At 39.0% G+C, this 22,645-nt stretch overlaps 1 protein-coding gene across 1 annotated transcript in view; it reads right to left on the bottom strand.

Moving 5' to 3' along the window:
• Nucleotides 1-336: 336 nt before the first annotated feature.
• LOC122808481 (myb-like protein X) overlaps nucleotides 337-22,645 on the bottom strand; it is a 42,390-nt gene continuing 20,081 nt past the window's right edge. Inside the window, exon 2 of the mRNA XM_044079438.1 lies at nucleotides 337-1,226. Within this exon, the coding sequence (XP_043935373.1) occupies nucleotides 337-1,226 (890 nt within the window). The remainder of the gene's footprint in view (nucleotides 1,227-22,645) is intronic.

Raw genomic sequence — 22,645 nt, 5'->3', positions numbered from 1 at the left:
TAACATGCATATATATATATATATATATATATATATATATATATATATATATATATGTATATATATATATATATATATGTGTGTGTGTGTGTGCGCGTGCGTGCGTGTGTGCGTGTGTATATATATATATATATATATATATATATATATATATATATATATATATATATATATATATATATATGTGTGTGTGTGTGTGTATATATATATATATATATATATATATATATATATATATATATATAATCTATTTGTATATGTGCATTCATGCATGTGTGTGCGTGTCTGTACACATGCACGAAAGACAGAAAGAGACAGAAAGAAGCTTAATGTGCTTTACCTTCTCCTTATTCCAAATCCAAACCAACGTGTGTTGACTAACTTTGAGTCATCAATACCATTTCCATTTTCTAAAGTCCCTTCATCCATATGGTCATCCATTGTTAGGTCCTCTTCATACTGGCTCCCATCATAGTTCAGGTCCCCTTCTTCTTGAGTGCCCTCATTCTCCAGATCTTCTTTTAAACTGTCATCAGTCTTCTGATTCCATTCCCTTTGAGTGTCATAATGTTTCAGATCCCTTTTTTCTAGTTCTCCTCGTTTACTGCTGTGCAGTTCTGTATTTTCTTCTTCCAATTCTTTATGCAAATATCCTTCTCCTTGATTGTTATTTTCTAGGTCTTTTTCTTGCACTTCGTTCTGTAAGTTCTCTTCTAATTGACTGTCATGCTTTAGATCATTTTCTTCCAATTCTTTGTTTAGATCTTCTTCTTCTTTCTGACTGTTGGCATGTTCTAGATCCCTTTCTTCCAATTCTTTTTCTACGTCCCAGTCTCCTTGATTCTTATTTTGTTCAGAATCCACTTCTTCCAATCCACTCTCCAGACCATCTCCTTTACTGTAATCATGTTCTAGATCCATTTCTTCCAATTCTTTCTCAAGATCCCAGTCTTTTTGACTGTAATCATCTTCTGCAATGTCTTCTTCTAGCTCATTCCCCAGATCACTTTCTTGACTATCATCTTGTTTTTCCTCCTCATCTTCTAGCTCATTCTCCAGATTGCTATCTTCAAGGCTATCGATATTTATCTCCCTCTTTTCTTTGTTCTGCCCTGTCTCTAAATTTGATTCATTTTCCTGGATGTCCTTTTCCACAGAAGCATCAACAACCTCTTTACAATTTAAAATCCCATGTTTAAGCAGCAAAAGCAGGATACAAAGCTGCCCTAAAAAGTTGGAAGAAAAGAAAAGAATACTGATCAGTAATGACTAGGAGAAACATGCAAATAAACAATCTTAATACATTTTAAACATATTTCAGCACTTCATTCTTCGAAAGTATCAACAAAGGTAACGTCAGGACTGGGGTTTGGGGCAAGGGCAGGGTTAGGTTTAGCACACATGAGTAAGGTGAGCAGACAGACCATCATTTTACCCTGCTGCCTCTCCTTGATCACAGAACATACTTACCCCTTCTTGCCTTCCCCAGACTATCTCCTAATAAGGGGTTAGGGGGCCATGGAGGATATCAGTGTGTCCTGGGTCCACATCATACTGTTGCTATGAGCATTTCCTATCTTTTGTCCCCACCCTGTGCATGCCCCAGTAACACCCTGTAGTTGGGACATGCAATGGGCATATTGAGCCAATCCACATCTCCCTTTCACAAAGAGCTGATGTTAGTATGCCACCCCACCCAACCTCAGGAAGCACTCTGAGGTTGTTACTCAAGCCTCTGCCTGAAAAATCTAAGTACATTGTGTGCCCTGCTTGCATGCTCCTTCTTCTTCCCCTCCCGAGTTTGGCACGCCTATCCCCCCTGACAGAATCAGATGCCCAAGTCACTAGTCAAAACCAGGTTGTCTGGGCCACATTCAGGGCTTTATTCCTCTGTGCTACAATGCTGGCTAAGATTTGAATGTTGTTGAGCTAAAAGAGCAGATTAAAGCAGAATGATTGTAGGTGCAGCTGGAATGCACAAGTGGGATATAGTATAGACCAGACAGTGAAGAGAGAGCGAAAATAATTTCTGATCTGAGTAAATTGTAAATCAAGGCAGGAATAATTCACTATACTGGTGCTGAATATCTGGCAGTTAGAGAAGAGGGCTAAGGATCAGAGCTGTTACCGAGCAGTTTTCTGTAGTTAATAGTGTGGGTTTGATTCCTACGATCTTCATTTGCCTACTGTGTGAAAAGAGGCAATTGTATCCTTTGGGCTTATCTTGTTAAAAATGAATAAAAAATAAATAAGTGTAGAATTTTATCAGAAGTTGTCTTCAAAGCAAGATATTTGCCTAAAACTGTGTAAAAATCTTTATGTCATCTTTTGACATATGGACTAAAACAATTGAATTGAATCTTGCTTAGGCATTAGTACAAGCACAGAAAGTACACGGTAATGTTCATGGTATTGTCCTTTGAAAATCAGACAAAGCAACCAAAACATGTAGTACAGTGGTTATGATGTATGTGAGAAACCTGGTATGAATACAAAATATTCACACTGTACAAATGCAGAAAAAAAATGCAGATGTATGCAGAAAGCAGAGGAATACTTCCAACAGCAATATGAATGTTTTTTGATGCTGTGCTAGATAAGAGTATGAAAAACAGTATTGGCAACACACATATTTCCTCATTACATTTTCCAGAACTTTCCGGAAATGCAAAAGGTCATGAGAGCTTCAATAACTGTAATAAAAATGAATATAGTTATGAGTATACCTCTGCGAGCAATGAACCAAAGTAATCAACACACCACTTTTATTTTATAGAGTTATTTTAACTTATTTACTGGATTAAATTGGTTAACACAGGAATACCACATTATGATTTCACCCAAAGCAATATCAGTTGTTCATGCACTGAAAGGGGTTTCTTAGAGAATCACAACTAATAACAAATTGAAATGTATGGGGAGTTTGGCTGCAACACAAGCCATCTGAATGGGCCAGTAGATAGTAGACAAGCTAAGAATAGGTGTTGACCTTCAAAACTTATACAGATGAATCAAAAGGGATCTTTGTCTCCTTCAAAATGTTAAAGACACTGCTTCTACAATACCCAAGGTCATATTCTTCTCAGTTCCAGATACTAATCAAAGATTTTGGCAAACTGAAATGAATAATACTACTCATAATTCTGCACTTCACACACTCCTTTAGATTTATAAGATTTTTTTTTGCATATATTCAACTATGGAAGTATTTGAAAGAGCAGTAGGTAAGATAACTGAAAGCTTGGAAGGTGTAGTTAACATAAAATATGCCTTCTTCTGTGATTTGATGCTAAGCAAGAATATGATTTGTCTTACTAAGCTACTCAACAGGCTAGAACAGAAAGGCTTCAAAGCAAATGGAAGCAACTATGAAATGCACTACGAACAGTATGGTTCATATTTCAACATTAAATGACTTTAGACTAGTGTAGATTCTACTAAAGTTAATACTATCCTCATAAATAATAGTATTTCATCCAGGAAATAGTAGGTCATAACATCCCTGTACTCCTCCCTTATCAGACCCATTATTGAGTACAATGCCCCCTTCAGCATGTACCTTGCCAAGTACATGCAGCAGCTGGAGAGACCACACAGGTTCCTGACCAGGAAAATCCAGGGTTTCAAACACCTATCCTATACAGATAGGCTAAAAGCCCTGTCCCTCTACTCAGTCTTGTACAGACTGCTCAGAGGTGACCTGTGTCTGGTATACAAGGCCATCTCAGACCCAGTCTTGATGGAGTTGATGCATATCCGTAAGTCAAACTTCACTCGCGCAACCCAAACACAAGACCTTAACCTGGTATGTGACATTAATAGAACTTGTTGGTGGGATTGATTTGTGTCCCAAAGACTCCCCCACCTGTAGAATAAACTCCCTCTCCATGTCAAGCAGAGTACCTCTCTAGTCCTCTTTAAAAGCAACCTGGACGACTGGATGGATAACAGAAAATATACCCCTGGGATCCTCCCTGTGTCTCTGCTGCACAGGGGAAACAGGTGCTGAGTTTGAGTGAACATGGGCAAAATTCTTGGCTAGGTTTATAGAGGCCTCTGGGCCAATAGCCTAGTATCATCCTATGAACCTGTGAACCTATAGTTAACACATAAAAGCCTCAATAAAATTATCTCTTACATAGTTCCTAGGTATTGATCAATGTCTCTACAAATTCACAGCCAACTTGTGAGCTATAACACCACCACTCAACAAGCTATTCAGTCATGTCGATGTTTGCTTTTGGTCAAAGGAACATGACAGAAACTTTAAAGTGTTAATAAAAATGTTAAAGAGGCTCATATTCAGAAGTTTTATGATGTCTCAAAACCTGTAATACTTCAAGCGGATGTTAGTTAATAAGCGCATAATAGGTAGTCCAATATCATAGGAGCAAGGACTGAAAAAGGCAAAACATAACCTAGTAACCTCCTATGATCCAATAAGATATGCACAGATATTGAAAGAACTGCTAGCAATTGTCTTTAGCTGTTAAAAATTCCATTATTCTATTTAGAGCAAATTAGTAACAGTGGAATCTGATCATCAGCCATTACAAAATATTTTCAAGAAATCTCTCTAAAAGGTTCTGCAAGGCTGCAGAGAATGTTGTTAGGGTTGCAGAATTACGACTGGAAAGTTTAGTACTCACCTGACAAATTGATGCACATAACAGATACACTTAGCAGGAGCTTACAAGAATGAAAAAAAATTACTAAAGAAGGATCTGGAAGCTTTATGGCTCATTTCACAAATATCTGCATCAACAGAGAAGTTAGAGGAACTGGTGAAATATAACAGAGGAGAAAGAGAAATGTATCTTCTATGAGGCACTGTTATAAATGGCTGGCCAGATTAAATGAAATTAATTCATCCAGACATCAGTGTGTATTTTCCTTATCAAAATGATCTAATGAGCTTTACTTCATACAACGTTTGATGCTCAAAAGAGAGAAAATTTTAATTCCTAGTTAACTTTGAGACATATTTCATAACACTCATAAATCATATTTAGGAATTACAAATGGAAAGAAAGAGCTTGCGATGTCCTTCACTGATCAAAAATGTCACAATGGGTAGAAAAACTGATTCAGAAATGTGACACAAACAATACTTCTCATATTCAGAGTAAATAATGCCTCATTAAATACTGAGTCTTCTGTGAATGAAAGTTACAACATCAGAACTAATTTATTTCAGTATAATTATCCTCACAATGTGTAGACTTATACTCTAGAAATCCTGAAGTTATGCAGCTATGTGAAACTACAAGTCATAATGTCAACCATCCTGAGATCTTTTGTGTTTATTCATGGAGTACCTGATGAAGTTGTGTTTGATAATAATACATGGTTCATTACTCAAAGATTCCATGATATTGCTAAACAGTGTGAGCTGCATCTGCCCTAGATATGCACAAAAGCAATAGGTAAGTAAAAAGAGTGGCTTAATTAAAAATGTCATAAGAAATGGTGACAAGCCTACACGATCTATAATCCCCCAGTACTAGAATATAGAAATTCACTTCTCCAGAGTCTGGGACTCTCATCAGCATAAATACTTTGAAGTTTTAAAACTAAATTACCTATGTCTTATTTATTATCAATACCAGATAGTCAAATAAATGTGATTGATTTATTAAAACTGAAACAAAAATATACAAACACAGATATGCAGGGAAGTTATTAAAGTTAAAATAAAAGTGTACCGATGCTGACAAATTTTGCAATTGATGCTTAAGAGTCAGGTTCTAGCCACTGTTGTCTGTCAAGATGAAGAAATTAGGTCTTATTTTTAAGAAGTACTTGTTCAAGACACAAAGTGAGGAAGTTTGTCAGACAAAGTAATTAGTAGTTCAATATCTGTTTCATAATGACAGTGTGTGGCAACCAGAAGTAATCCTACCATCTTGTTAGACAAAAACAACAGCTAATGCTGCCACATGAAATTCAGCATAGTGATCCAGATATCTTCTTAAGATGTCACAGTTATGAGGGACTCAGAAATACAAGGATATAATTTGTATGATAATCAAGAAAAGTGGGCTTTATTTGCAGATGATATTATTTTGTACCAGATAAATCAAGAAAAAGACATCTCAGTGTTGTGGAACATTTTGAGACAGTTTCACGTCTTTTTGAGATATAGCATTAATGAAGATAAAACAAAGGCTATAGCTGTAAATTATGTACCCACACATGAATTAGTTCAGCAATACCCATATTGATGGGGATATGATAAGATGAAGTACTTAGGAGTATGGATTAGAAAGGTTTCTATTATGGCAGCTAAGGATATGTGGGAGGAGACTAAACAAAAGATAATACAAAAACTGAGAAACTGGAAACTCTTATTCATGGATATGGATAGTCCAATATAAGTTTTAGTCCCTTTACTCTTGTACATGGGTCAAGCATACTTTTATCCACCCAAGTAGAAGTTGTGGACAATAATTAATAAAGAACTGAATGAATTTATCTGTGAGGGTAAGAGAGAAAGAGTTAAGTGGGATAAGTTGATTTTTCCAATAGAAAAAGGTGGTTTAGGTTTACCTGATTTGAAGGGATATTGACAGTTGCACAATTAAGGGTCATATATATAACACAAGCAGAAGGTTATAATTCAAGATGGAAAAGGATGATGATGAAGCAAAGGGGAAGTTCAAGAATGAGAGAGACATTGAGTTTTTGGATGTAGATCCTTTTAAGAAGAATAATAACAACCATACAGAACATTATATTCACAAAGCAGCAAAAGGCATTCTAAGAACTATACGAGAATAGAGATAGGAGATTTTGCCAGTAGAGATGACTGCAAGTAGGGGTACAGAAAATAGGCAAGAGAGAAATGAAATTTACCGGAAAAATCTGGCAAAGGAACCAAGACGTCGGGAACAAATAACTCAAAACAGGAAAGGTAATAGAGTGGGATGAGGCCAAGAAGACTTTATGGATTGCAGGCTAGAGACTGCCATCCCTACCTGGGCTTGATTACAATGTACAGACAAAGACAAAGGGATAGGGGGATTTTAAGTTAAAGATCTGCTCTGGTAGAGTTTTTAGTTGGATCTAGAAAAGAAGAAGCTGTTAAAAAAGGGATGTTTAGTAGGGCATATAAAATATTGCACAATAACTATAGGCATCAATCAGAGGAGTTTAGAAATGACTGGGAAGACAGACTGGAAAAGCAGTTTACAAAGGAAGAATATATATGGCTCCCAAGTATGCAACCAAGTCCAGGAGGTTTAAGCTCTTTGCTTGGAAGTGTCTGCATAGGTATTTTTATAACCCAAGAAGACTTCAAGGAATTTTCCTCAGGTAGATAGCAATTGGAGGTATGACTGAGAAGAAAGAGGTAACTGGGAACATATGTTTTGGGAATGTAATGACTTGGCAGATTTTAAAAGTTCCGTAGAGTACACAATCAGAAATATTGGGTGAGAAAATGGCTGTAAGTAAGGAATTGATTCTTTTGTGCTTGACTATAGGATTTGAATTACCTAGACATAGAAACAATCCTTGTGGGTGAACAAGCGGTAAACAAAGAACAAATAATTGGCAAAAGCCACTTGAAGGTGCTTTCCTGCAACCCAAAAGAAAACCAAGATGTCCGAGTAAAAAGTGCTTTAATGCACAGCCACAACAACGACGACAAATACAAAGTGTTAGATAAGTGCTTTCGTCTGCATCAATTCCAGACTTTATCAACTCTACTAGTGCTTTCCACCATAGCAATTAAATAGTCAGTACAATTAACTCATTAAAAACTTTTAAAGGAGTCATGACACTCTACATACTTAATAAAAATCAGTATAAGAAACGGTACAGACAAATCCTGCTACCAAATTATGAAAGGATTTGTATTTGTCATTGTTGTTGTGGCTGTGCATTAAAGCACTTTTTACTCTGAAATCTTGGTTTTCTTTTGGGTTGCAGGACAGCGCCTTCAAGTGTTTTTTGCCAATTACCTAGACATAGTAAGGCCTTATTAAGTTTAATTCTGTTGGCTGCTAAAAAAGCAATTACTAGAAAATGGAAATTAAAGTCTACACCCGCTCTCTTTGAGGTATTGAATATTTTAAAAGAGATAAAAGAACTGGAATAGGGATCTTTAGAAAAGTGAAGGAGCAAATTACATAGGAGTACCTAGAAATTGTGGGAACAATACATATAAAATAATGTTCAGGAGGAGGAGTGAGGTTTAAGGAAGACAGGAATTCAGCATGTTTTGTAATGCTGGACTAATGATAGTAGCAAAGAAAATATATGTGATCTATATTGTATTTAAATGGAAAAATGTTAAAATGGTTTGTTTTCCCTTTTGTTAATGTATGTTTGCCTATCTTTTAAGTGACAATTTAATCTTCTTTTTCTTTCAGTTACTCCTGTTAAGGATTGGCACAACAGATCATCTGCTTCCATTTCTTCCTGTCCTCTGCATCTGGTTCTGTCACACCAATCACCTGCATGTCCTCTCTCACCACATCCATAAACCTTATCTTAGGCCTTCTTCTTTTTCTCTTAGCTGGCAGCTCCATCCTTAGCATCCTTCTCCCAGTATACCCAGCATCCCTTTTCAGCACATGTCAGACCAACACAATCTCGTCTCTCTGGCTTTGTCTCCAAACTGTCCAACCTGAGCTGACCCCTTATATTCCCATTTCTAATCTTGTCCATCATTGTCAGTCCCAGTGCAAATCTTAACATCTTTAACTCTGCCACCTCCAGCTATGACTCTTGTCTTTTCATCAGTGCCACCGTCTCCAACCCATATAACATAGCTGGTCTCACTACCATCTTGTAGACCTTCCCTTTCACTCTTACTGGTACCTTGCTGTCACGAATCCCTCCTGACACTGTTCTCCACCCACTCCACCCTGCCTGTACTCTCTACTTCACCTCTCTTCCACACTCACCATTACTCTGAACTGTTGATCCCAAGTATTTAAATTCATCCACCTTTGCCAGGTCTACTCCCTGCATCCTCACCATTCCTCTGTGCTCCCATTCACACACATATATTCTGTCCAAGTCCTACTGACCTTTTGTTAATGTATGTTTGCCTATCTTTTAAGTGACAATTTAATCTTCTTTTTCTTTCAGTTACTCCTGTTAAGGATTGGCACAGCAGATCATCTGCTTCCATTTCTTCCTGTCCTCTGCATCTTGTTCTGTCACACCAATCACCTGCATGTCCTCTCTCACCACATCCATAAACCTTATCTTAGGCCTTCTTCTTTTTCTCTTAGCTGGCAGCTCCATCCTTAGCATCCTTCTCCCAGTATACCCAGCATCCCTTTTCAGCACATGTCAGACCAACACAATCTCGTCTCTCTGGCTTTGTCTCCAAATTGTCCAGCCTGAGCTGACCCTCTTATATTCTCATTTCTAATCTTGTCCATCATCGTCAGACCCAGTGCAAATCTTAACATCTTTAACTCTGCCACCTCCAGCTATGACTCTTGTCTTTTCATCAGTGCCACCATCTCCAACCCATATAACATAGCTGGTCTCACTACCATCTTGTAGACCTTCCCTTTCACTCTTACTGGTACCCTGCTGTCACGAATCCCTCCTGACACTGTTCTCCACCCACTCCACCCTGCCTGTACTCTCTACTTCACCTCTCTTCCACACTCACCATTTCTCTGAACTGTTGATCCCAAGTATTTAAATTCATCCACCTTTGCCAGGTCTACTCCCTGCATCCTCACCATTCCTCTGTGCTCCCATTCACACACATATATTCTGTCCAAGTCCTACTGACCTTCTTTCCTCTCCTCTCCTCTCCTCTCTAGAGCATATCTCCACCTTTCCAGGGTCTTCATAACCTGTTCCCTACTCTCACTACAAATCGCAATGCCATCCACAAACATCATAGTCCATGGGGACTCCTGTCTGATCTCATCTGTCAACCTATCCATCAGCATTGCAAATGAGAAAGGGCTCAGAGATGATCCTTAATGTAATCCCACCTCCACCTTGAAGGCATCCGTCACTCCCACCGCAGACCTCACCGCTATCACACTACCCTTGTACATATCCTGCACCACTCTTACATACTTCTCTGACACTCCCGACTTCCTCATACAATACCACAACTCCTCTCTAGGCACCCTGTCATATGCTTTCTCTAAGTCCACAAAGACACAATGCAGCTCCTTCTGACCTTCTCTATACTTCTCCATCAACATCCTTGGAGCAAACATTGCATCTGTAGTGCACTTTTCTGGCATAAAACCATACTGCTGCTCACTAATCATCACCTCCCATCTTAACCAATTTAATAAAGATGTTTAAAATATTAATAAACGTATGTGGTGGTGCTGCGGTAGCATTGTCACCTTACAGTAAGACGTTGTCCTGTTCGATTCTCAGCTAGACTGTCTTCTGTGTGGAGACTTGCGTGAATGGGCATACCTTCGTTGAAGGTTGTGCGTCAGAGCCAGCAACTCGGCACGTAAAACTCTATTGCCAATCATTAGTGGACCGGAGTTCTGCTGTGGCGACCCCTAACCGGGAAAAGCCGAAAGACACAACAGGTGTTACACTGACTATATATTACATATAGGGACTTTAATTTGCAATTGTGGCTCTAATGCTGTTGAATTTGGAAAGGTGCTTGATCTGTGAATCACTGCTTTAGTGCATTTAAGCACTGCACAGTAGTTAATCACAGTGTAATTGTAGTATATATCAAATCAGTGTATACAACTGTAAAGTCATTATAGCTTTTTTAAATAAAGGAGAAGAAGCATGTATACCTCTGAAATGTCCAGATTTTCACAAAATGTCCAGATTTTTCCTCATATTTTCTGTCTATTCCTCATAAACGTATTTGTTTTCTGGCAAATCACTGGGATGATCTGAGGACTGAAGTCACCAATAATGACACGGATTTGAGTTTCAGACTTCAAATCCTTTAGAAAATGTATGCTAACACAAAACCTGTTACTCTAACAACTTTCTAAGTTTATAAGGGCAATATATGAAATCTGTTCCTATTTTTGGGCCTTTGTCCTCCCATTTTGTCAGGCTTTGTCCAGATTTGTTGCACTAACAGGTTGAGAGGTATGGAAGCATTTGAATATATGTATTGTAACAAAACAATAGTTACAGCATTTTTTTAACAGTGGTTGCAGCTTTAACAGCAGGTTAACAGTACATACGTGCATCATGATTAACTAGCATTCAGTAGCTTGAGGAAAGCTTCTGATAAGTGTGCATCCTGCTTCTCAGCTTTTTCATTTAGCTGCTCCTGACAGTATATGTATACATATACAACACACACACACACACACATACACATATATATATATATATATATATATATATATATATATATATATATATATGTGTGTGTATATATATGGGTCTACTTTCTTTGATCGAAATACCATTATTTCGAAGAAAGTACTCCCTTACTTTTGTGAATTCTGGTTCAGTGAACCGGCAATTAAAAATAACAATTTAAACTCCGTTTTGCAGGGGGGCAAGCCCCCACCCCGCTACATTAAATATACTAACTTCAAGATCACACTACAGTGGGGAAACAGGTATATTCCCTTATCCACACTGTAGTGCTCTGTTTTATTTAGATTCCTGTTTTGCTGAACTGGAATTCATGAAAGTGCACTTTTGTTGAAGTGCACTTTTGCAAAAGTAAGGTCATACTTTCTTTGTTTGAAATAATGGTATTTCGATCAAAGAAAGTAGACCCATATATGTGTGTGTGTGTGTGTGTGTGTGTGTGTGTGTGTGTATATATATATATATATATATATATGTGTGTGTATATATATATATATATATGTGTGTGTGTGTGTGTGTGTGTGTATATATATATATATATATATATATATATATATATATATATATATATAAGATAAAAGATAATCCACAGACAGGAAGAACGCACAAAGTGCAAGTCAATAGTGACTGAAAAGTTTAAATACTTAAGCATCTGATCACATGGTACTTAATTAGTTCAACAAATATCCACTTAAGAAGGCAGATTCAGTGAGTGAAAGTTCAAATAGTGAAAACACTAAAAAACATTTAAAATCATTTAAAATGATGTACAAATGTGTGCATAAAAATCACAAATGTGTAAGTTAAAGACATTTACTGGCCTCATTGAGACCACAAGAACCGTCATATTGATGTTCATAAATTCTTTTGGGTGGTGTACTTAGGATTATGCACAGAATGTTGCAGTTTCTACATAGGGAAGACTGAGATCCCTTAGAAAAAGAATTTATGAACATCAATATGACATTACAAGAAGGACACTTAATATGAAACTTAAGTTTATGGTTCTTGAACAATTAATATATCCAGTGTACTAAAGCTGACTATGATCTTCTTGTTACAATTAGTAAATTTTACACATTTGTGATTTTTATGCACACATTTGTACATCATTTTTGATTTTTAAATGATTTTTAGTGTTTTCACTATTTGAACTTTTATTCTGCATTTGTGGATGTTTGTTGAACTAATTAAGTACCATGTGATCAGATGCTTAGAAAGTTCCTGTCTGTGAATTATCTTTTATCTTATTTGCCTTGGTTTCTTGGAATATATATATATATATATATATATATATATATATATATATATATATATGGATCCCATTCAGAACCTTGACTGTTCAAAAAAGTTGAACTTCATATGGTCAGGACCATATCATCGACTTTCTGAAAAGTCGAACTTTGGAAAACAACAAAAATCTACATATTTGCAGGGGGCCAAGCCCCCCTGCACTCTCTACATATTATAAAAACAAACTCCGAGACTGCACTATATTGGGGAAGAAGGGCAAATTCCTCAATCCCCACTATACTGCGATCTCCATTCAAAAGCTTTGACATTTTGGAAAGTCGATTATATGGTGTCAGCCATATGAGGTTTGACTTTCTGAACAGTCAAGTTTCTGAATAGGACATATATTTATATATATCACTATAAGAGACAAAAAAAACAGAAGATGAACTAGCTTCATTGGTGTAGAGGAATAATAAAGCTCTGACTATGACTCGCATGAGCAGAGTCTGAAGAGGCTTGGGTGTCTGCTGTAGACGGTGGGGAGAGGAGAAGAATGTTGAGGATTAAGCCTGCTTACCTGATCCTTGGGTTGCCACTCTCTATGATAGAATACCTGGTGGAGACTGGGGATCACATGGAGGTGCTTGCCAGCAAAGTGGTGAGGAATAATTGATCACACCACATAGAAGCATTGCTTGTATCACAAAGCCTGCTACACACCAGCTCCTTCGAAACTAACAATCATCTTTAGGGAGTCAAGGCTACTGAGCAAAACACCAGTTCTCCTCAGAGGGATGGCATCATTCCCTGTATGCTCAACCCTCACACCCAGGGAACAAATGGCTGTAGGACTCTTGCCCAGGCAGAATAATAAATGGGAGGATCAGAGGGAAAAAAAGAGCAATGTTTATTTTATGTAGGAATTCATTCATACGAGTTTTAGGCCTGTTTTTGTTGGACAAAAAAATGAAACAAAATATGAGGTTTTGAGCTGAATGGAAATTTGGTGGTACAGGAGATCAAGGTAAACAGAAAATGGCAAGACAGGCTCAAGTCAGAGACCAGGATACTTTAAAAAAAACAAACTAACCTACAGTTATGTTCATACCAGGAAAAGAGAGAAAGAGAATAATTAGCTCTTGGAAGAGAGGCTAAACTAGGAAAATGTATCAGAAAGTATGGCTTTTCTTTTTGAGAAATTGATTAAATAACTGCTTGCACTCATGCATTACCTCAGGCTACGCACCACCCCCGTACGCAACCTAAACTCCACCACCAAAATTGCACTCCCTTTACTTAACCTTTCTGTACCATAATCATACACATGTAAAAAGAACTTATGTACTCACCATAACTTTCCATCTGTGTTGTCCATTTTCATTCTTCCCCAACTACTGGGTGCATATCTGATCCTCGGATCTGACTAGGCCATTACATTAGCTCATGGCCTCCAAAAACTCTCGAGCTCCTTCCCTACCCATAATGCACCAACTCCTAACATCTCTCAGATCTTGTTTGCTGCTTGAAAGGAAGACTACAACTGATATGCCATAACTGGAGTTCAATACAAAGGACATTGATGTCCTTGAAGCCTCTCTTTCCTCCAGAAGTCAGTCATTAAAATGGTGGGAGTTGTTGGGTGGGGAGTTGAGAAAGAATGAAAATGGACAACACAGATGGAACGTTATGGTGAGTACATAATTTCTTTATCTGATGTTGTCAATTTTCATTCACTCCTCAACTTATGGGACAGAGTGCCCAGTTACCTAAAATCTTGTGTGAATTCTAATGAAGGATATTCCTGAGTGCAGTTGAGTCAAAGGCTACGCTTCTCCTCAAGACCAGATCTACTTTGTAATGAGTGATAAAAGTTTGAGGAAGTGAATAGGTTGCAGCCGCACATATATTGTCCATAGAAGCTCTAGACTGAAAGACAGATGAAGCTGCCATAGAGCCAGTTGAGTGAGCCTTTAATGACTTTGGTAAGGGGAGTTTCAATTTGTTATAGATAAATGAAATGCAATCTGTCAACCATTTAGCTAGAGTTACCTTTGTAATTGATTTGCCCAGGTGCAGCAAGAGGTTCTCCCTTTCGATTTTCGGCTGGAGCGCCTTCTGTGTGGAGTCTGCATGTCCTCCCAGCGGTCGAATGGTGTTCGAAAGACATGCGTAGAATGGGCGTGCCTTTGTTGAAGGTTGCGTGTCGAGCTGGCACCTCAGCACTGTAAAAATCTACTGCCAATCATTAGCAGACCGGAGTTCCACTGTGGCGACCCCTAACTGGGAAAAGCCGAAAGAAGCACACAGTATGTGAAAAGGAAATAAATAGTTGATCTGTCTTTCTAATCTTGCTTGTTCTGTGTAGGAGAAATGTAGTTGTCTATGAACATCCAACAACTGCAGCATACATTCCCCTTTATTTGCAAATTTTAAAAAGAATACTGGTTAGTTAATGGATTGATTGATGTTGGATTCTGACACCACCTTAGGAAGAAAGGAAGCATTGGTATGTAATGCGACCCTATCCTTATGAAAAATCAAATATGGAGGCTTAGAAGATAATGATTACATTTCGGAAATTCTTCTAGCAGATGTAATTGCCACTAAAATGATTTCTAGGTCAGGAATTTAAGATCACATTTAGTTGTCAGTTCAAAGGGAGAATGAATTAAGTTTTGCAGTACCAAATTTAAATCTCATGGTGGCATGGGGTCCTTATAAGGGTGTGTTAGCAAGAGAGTACTTCTCAAAAAGGCTTTACACACTTTAGAGGAAGCCAGTGAAGAATTTTGAAATCCCACATTAAAGTTAGAGATTGCTGCCAGTTGAACTTTAATAGCTGATTAACTAGCACCTTCATTAAATAAACTCGCCAAAAATTCCAGAACGGATTGAAGTGGAGCTGAGAAGGGGTTTATCTTTTCCATTTACTCCTGTACAGTTTCCTAGTAGAGGGTTTATGGGAAGATAAAAGTACAGAACAGACAGGGTAAGAGAGCATTGATTGTCTGAATATTAAAGGAATTGGAGAAACCACATTATTAGTTTGAGATATCTGGGTGTAATTGTATCCAGAATCCAAGGTGGATACAGTAGATGAGGCCAAATCTGTTGAAGCCAGTAAGGTGCAATGAGGATGATTTTGCTCTTTGACTGGGCTGCTTTCTCCCAGAATTTGGGAATTAGGGGAGTCAGAGGATAAGCATACAGTAGACCATCCCTAAGGGCACAAAAGCTGCTGCATTTGTTGTTTAGGGAAGAGGCAAAAAGATTGCAGCAAAGCTGGCCCCACTGACTGAAAATCATATCCATCACTCTGTTGTTGAGAGACTACTCATGAGGTAGTAAGATGGATATGTTCAGTTTGTCTGCTTTCATGTTGGACTTCCCCAGAATATGCATTGCTATTAGAACGCGGTTGGAAGATATCGTCCATTGCCACACTGTGAGGGCTTCTCCATACAGGGGTAAGACCTGTTATCCCCTCCTTGTTGATCTACCAAACTACTGACATATTTTCTGTCTGGACTGCAATTGTTCCAAGAGGAAGAGAGTCTTGGAATGCCTGCAATGCCAGAAGCACCGCTCTCATCTCCAGAAAAATTTATATGTAAATTGGCCTCTTCAGGGAACCAAGTGCCTTGGACTGTTTTCCCCAGGAAAATGTCTCCCCCACCTGATCTGGGAAGCATCTGTGGTCACTATAGACTTGGACTGAGGGAGGATGAAAGGATGACTTTGTAATACCTGTTACGATTGCATCCATCAGCAACGGTATCTTTTGCATACTTGAGTTACTCTTATTTTCACTGACATAGGTTGAGAAAGTATCGAAAACTGTGTTGCTAGCATCTGTTGTAGAATTCTCATGTGGAATCTCACTAAAGTCTTTCAGCTTTTCCCAGTTAGGGGTCGCCACAGTGGAACTCCGGTCTGCTCATGATTGGCAGTGGATTTTTACGGTGCCGAGTTGCCAACCCAACACCCAACCTTCAACGAAGGCACCCCATGTGGAATCTCACTAAAGAAACTAAAATTATTTTCACTGACATTGATCCCAGGGCATGCAGAATCAATTGGGCTGAAATTTTGGTACTGTAAATTATTTTCCTGACCTGCATTCTTATCATTTACACAATTGCCAGAGGAAGAAAAGCTACCATAGATACTGTGTTGAATGCTACTCCTATGAATTCTGTCTGTGTTGGTAGTGAGACTTGTTGTAACAGTTATTCCAAGCTATGAACAAATCTGTAGTACTCGATCTAATGCTTCTATCAGTCAATGCCTGATCCGGGTGGTAATCAGCCAGTCATCTAGATACAGAAACACCTGGAATTCCTGCAGTATCAAGTGAGCTGCTACCACTGCCGTGCACTTGGTAAATACCATGGGGGCTGTGGTGAAGCCGAAGGGCAGTGCTTTGAACTGATAATGATTGGCTGCCAGCTGGAAGTGTAAATACCTTCTGGATCATCTTTTCATCTTTATGTGACAGTATGCATCCTGAATATCTCTCTAGTCCATCCAGTTATCCTTGCCCAGAAAGGGCAGAATGGACTGAACCATGACCATCCAGAACTTTGTGTGTCGAACTGACTTGTTCAGTATACCGTGATCCAAAATGGGTCTCCAGTCCCCTATTTTCTTTGGCACTAAAAAGAATCTTGAGTAAGTTCCGGATTCTGTTTGGTCTGTTGGACCTTCTGGATGACTCTTTTTCTTAGCAGCTTTTGAATTTCCATTGTTGCTGCTTTCTGTGATTGGGTGGAACATTGGGAAAGTTTCTTGATAATGGAGGAGGAAGGGAAAAACAAACTATATAATCTCTGGAAATAATTATCTGCACCCAACTGTCTTTTGTTATATCTAGCCAGGCTCTCTGGTGCAGAGTTAAGTGACCCCCAGATGCATCCAGAGGTGGACAATTGGGCCTCTTTTCAGTAGTGCTAAAAGGGTCTGTCAGAAAAGGAATCAGTAGACCCCTGGTTTTGTGGGCCTCCTCTGCCACAGGGCATCACCTTCCATTACAGCTCCTCCCTCTGCCTCTGGAGGAACTATCTCCACGTGTGTCTTGGAAAAGACCCTGGAACTTTCTGAACCACATTTTTTGACCTCCCTGTTGATTCCTGGAAAAGGTCCTTTGAGGGGGTCAAAAAATGCATACCTACTGCAGACAGGGTCGCTCCATCTTTCTCACACCTGGACAGTGTGTCCTTCACTGTGGAGCCAAACAAAGAAGAGCCATCAAAAGGAGCACTGATGAATGGGGACTTGAAAAGCTCAGCAAAATCACACAGGCACATCCAGGCATGCCTCCTTATGAAAACCCCTGAACCTTTAGCCCTTGAGGTGTCTTCTGCAGCATGTGAGATAAGCCTCATGGACAAATTACATATAGCTTGTAGGGTAGCCAACTGACAGACTACTAAAGATTGAGCCTCAGCAGTTTTGGTTTCAGAAAGAGATTTTGATAGCTCTTTAATCAAATCTCTTTGAAGTCACGTAAAATGTGCCAGATAGTTCAGCAATCTGAGTGCAAGAGTCACTAAATCATGAACACACTTCCCATATTTGTCCATCACCCTAGACTCTCTGTTAGGAGGATGGACAACAGAACTTTGTTCCACAAGTTCCTTTTTTGTAGCTACCACCATGGCCATGGCAACTACTGGCACCCCTTTACCCCAAAATTCCCTGTCTACTGGTGAAGCCAGAATCCAGTCTGGCCTCTTGGGGATTGGCTCAAGAGTATCAGGTTCCTTCCACATCCACCTAGATACCAAGTCAATGAGTTCATCAGTGAGTGGAGTAACCCAGAAAGTAGACAGACAAGCTCCAAAGGCTTCCAGGAATACTAATTCCTCCAGAGAAGGGTCTTGGGAAGACCAGTCACTCTTCTGCTTAAGGATCTCAAGAATGTCTCCAAATGAGACATCATTGGGTGGTGATTTGGGGGACCACTCTCCTTCATCAAAATCAGTATCCTCAGTAACTGAATTTTGAGGAGAGTCCAACTGCCTCCTTTTGCACTTTCTCTTCCTAGGGACTTCCTCAGTGGGGTGGTCTGGTGAAGTATCAGAAGAGATTAGGATACACTGCTGGGTAGTCTGGAAGCTTTGAGCTGGCTGGCCCTATGGGGTAGAATGTTGAGGATCACAGTGCAAAGTCATCTGAGATGTAGAGGGTGGATCTGAGGGGGTAAGACCCATCTGACCTGTCGGAGCAGAGAACACTCTCTTTACAGCCTCAAAGGCAGATCATTCCAGAGAAAAGGAAGGCAATGAGACTGAAAGAGCAATATTATGGCCCATCACCTCCCTCCATTCAGAGAACAGCCCACCGAAGGTGGATGTTGGAGTCGAGCTGTCCAGTCCCGAGGCTCCAACAGGAAGAGATGACTCTGAAAACCTCAGAGTCAACTCCAACCTCCCAGATCTATCAGGAATGCTTCGGCTCCAAGAGTCATCCAGCTCCAAGCATGTCAGAGCCAGTGCACACAGAGCAGTATTCGGATATGAAAAAAGTGCTTTCTTCGGATCTGAACCAGATGGGCCAGGAACACTTGGCTCTGAGGACTCTAAAACAACAGGTTAGATTGCAGAAGGAGTTGTAATGGGTGGAGTAGTACATGATCAGACTTCCTGACCCAAAGGAGTAAGCGCCATAAGAGCTCCCATCTGAATTAGCTCCATGAAGAATTTTCTCATCATTCTCTCCACATCTGCTTCTGTGAGACTCTTGGAGAAACAAGAAGATGCTAGGGATGGCGATTTGGAGTTCCTGTCTAAAAAAGGAGATGATGTCCTGGATGGGACTGGATCCAAGCTACGAGAAGAAGTCGTCCTTGGTAAAGGTTTTGAATCCAAGGGTGTAGGATCTAGAACAGGCTTGGTCAGATACGATGGTGGTAGGACAGTGAGTAATTTTGTTTCCAATTTCTCTTCCTTCTTTTTAGGTTTTGAGGAAGAAGAGGCTGAAGACTCAGAAGGTTTAGACCTTTTTGTAGGGTCTTTAGCTTTGGTTTGGGAGGTTGAACCCCAGTAATGGCTTCAGAGAATGAAACTGGCAGCAAGCCTTTCAAAATCAGTTTGTTTTTCATGTCAGCTAATGCTTGTGGGTTGAATCCACAACAGATACTGCAATCCTGTTGCAAATAATCTGGGCCTAAGCAATAGACACAGAAATTGTGGGCATCAGAATAAGGCAATTTATGCCTACACTTATCGCACTTTTTAAATCCTGAAGGACCTTTTTTAGATATTCTGAAAGAGAAACTATAATAATAGTAGAAATACTAACTAAACTTTTTTTTTTTTAAATGACAAGAAGAAGGGTTAAATGCCAACAATAGTAAAGAAGAAATACAAGTATTTTGTCAAAGGGAAAAAATGACCTATTATGGTAAGTAAGGAGGTAATTACCTATTATGGTAAGTAAGGAGGTATACACTAAGTATAAAGGGAGTAGGGAAGGAAGGAAGGCTAATCCTACCAACGATGGCAGGAAAGAGTACACTTGAAAGTGTATGAAAATAGGACTACAGCAGAGATGGCTTAATAAAAAAAACTAAAGATTAAATAAGTAGTCATAAATAAAAAGTTTTTTTTATTAGAAATATCAAAATAGACTTATCTCCCACTCTATACTCGAGAGCTGAAGGCAACCATGTCTAGACATGAACTTCAGCAAACGAGATCTGACAGATGTCAGGATTGGTGCATTATGGGTATGGGAGGAGCTCGAGAGTTTTTGAAGGCCATGAGCTAGTGTAACGACCGATTCAGATCCAAGGATCGGATCCAAACCCATTAGTTGAGGAATGAATGAAAATTGACAACATCAGATCTTTATACCTCTATCACTAAGAAATCTCACTGTATATTCTCCCACAACTGTCATTTACACTGTTCTTCTATAGACTGCCACTCCACCCTCAAACCTACTTTCACTCCTACAAAACTTCCATTTCACAAGAAACTACTACTGCTTCTATATTCTTTACCGCAGATCTATGTATGCTGTCTACCTCAATCTACCTAATGTTTCATATAACTTGTCCTCTTAAGTTCTACTTCATAAATCTCTTGCTGCCTTTGTTACCCTTCTCTCTACTCCCAACTAAGCACATCACATAATACATCCACTGTCTAGCTGTGTAATTTCCCTGTAACTAACTACCGCATGAAAAAATGTTTTTCCTTACATTCATAAGTTACTGTATGTTATATAATATGCTCTAAATTTATTCATATAATTGTGTTTTCATGTAAACTCAGTATATTTTACAAAATGTCATTTTTTTGTCTTTCTATGTATTTGCCTAATATGTGGAGTTTTTCTTCCTGGGGTCTCCACTGAAAATGGGATAAGCCTATAAATGGGAACTAATGTCGGGCGGCACGATGCCAGGGCACTTCTATGGGCTAGGCTTGTAAAGGCTCCAGGGCCATTAGTCTAATACACACCTATGAACCTATGATGTTTGCATTAAAACACCAAGACTCCTTTACACTGCCATTCCTCACCCCCAAATTGGCAAGCAAAGAGAAATAAATTATAAATTAGCAACTGTTTTCGAGAAAGTCATAAATGAAGACTGGCAATTCTGATAGTTGAAGAAATTCTGCAGCTGAGAAACTGTAGAAAAGCGTGAAGAAAAAGGCTTCTAATATAAAGCATTAATCAATACCACACAGAAGATGGGAGGATGAGGAGACATTTCACAGCAAACCATACTTCAAAAGTGACTTGGAGAACAATAACTGCAGAATCAACTAATGCAGTCTTCTGAAAGGCAGTGTTTGTATAACTAAAACGGGTAGAGTGTGAGAGAAAGAGATAGACATATTGTTGCACTGACAATTAATTTACTTAACAGTGACCAGAGTCTGCACTCCTGTAAATTGGCTGTTGACGAAAAGAATGCATTGAGGTTACTGTAGCCTGGACAGAAGCTGTACTGCTTATCATAGATTACACCACCCTTCTAAGGTTGTGCGTCATCTCAGAGGATCAGTGTTCAACAGAATTTTAGATAGCAGAGACAACACGAAAATAAGGTGATAGTTGCAAAGATCAGCCTAGTTACCAGGTTTATGCCATAAAACGATTGTGTGTACCTTCCAGAGGGCAGGAAAATGAGAAGTTGATGGATAAGTTAATAATGTAGTAGATGAAGAACATTCAAGAAAAGTCTACAGCCTTTTATGAATTTTGAATTAAGACCTATAATGTCTGAACAGTTGTAAGAAGACAGTTTTCTAAAGAGTCTGACATATGGGCTACAGGTACTGAGTGGAAGACAAAGGGGAGAGAACAATTTTAAACATTGGGTAGCAGCAGAGATAGAGACTGAAGAAATGGTGGCAGAGATAGATTAGGGCTTAAATACTTCTTGTATGTATCACATGAAAATACTCAAAGCTTCTGGACAAAAAAAAAAATCAACATTCTGCTGCCTCTACTAACAACAATACTAGAAGCGGCCGTGGCAGCACAACACAAGGAATGCTTAGAAACACATGGACTAACAATATCTTATTACAAAAGTGCATCTGCTCTGCTGCCTCGTACTAGTATTACTTATACATCTGTACAGATAGTAAGCTTACAAGGTGGTGTTTGCTGCCCTAGTTGAGGTACTTTATTCAGACAACTGTGCTAGAGTGCTAGAGGGATTGCAATTGTATAGGCTAACACCATCACCAGTTGCATGATTCAGAAACTAGCTCGCAATAGGACTTCCTAGAGTCAGTTCATATAATTTGAGCAGCATAATTCTTAAGCACACTTAGTTAAGCCTGGGTTATCCTAGGGTTCAGTCACGGGGCCACTGCTCTTCACCAGTTTCCTGAATGTTCTAATGCTGTCACATGTAGGTATGAGTAAGCTGATTTACGACAATATAGTCATCAGGTTCTCAGACCATTCACACAAGACTATTACCACTAAACTTAAGAATGACCCATTGCAACAGTTTCAAGGACTTGGGACAACTAAAGTGATATACTAACTTGGGGAAATCAAAGGCTGTGTTTTCTATTACAAGTACAGCGTAACATGATTAGTCAATGTTGGAATGTTTCACCTAGTGGGGCTC

This window comes from Protopterus annectens, chromosome 8.part0 (assembly GCF_019279795.1).
Source record: "Protopterus annectens isolate FY-2018-M chromosome 8.part0, PAN1.0, whole genome shotgun sequence".
Classification (NCBI taxonomy): Eukaryota; Metazoa; Chordata; order Ceratodontiformes; family Protopteridae; genus Protopterus; species Protopterus annectens.
Note: the sequence above shows the minus strand (reverse complement) of the source record. Positions and strands in the feature narration are given on the sequence as shown.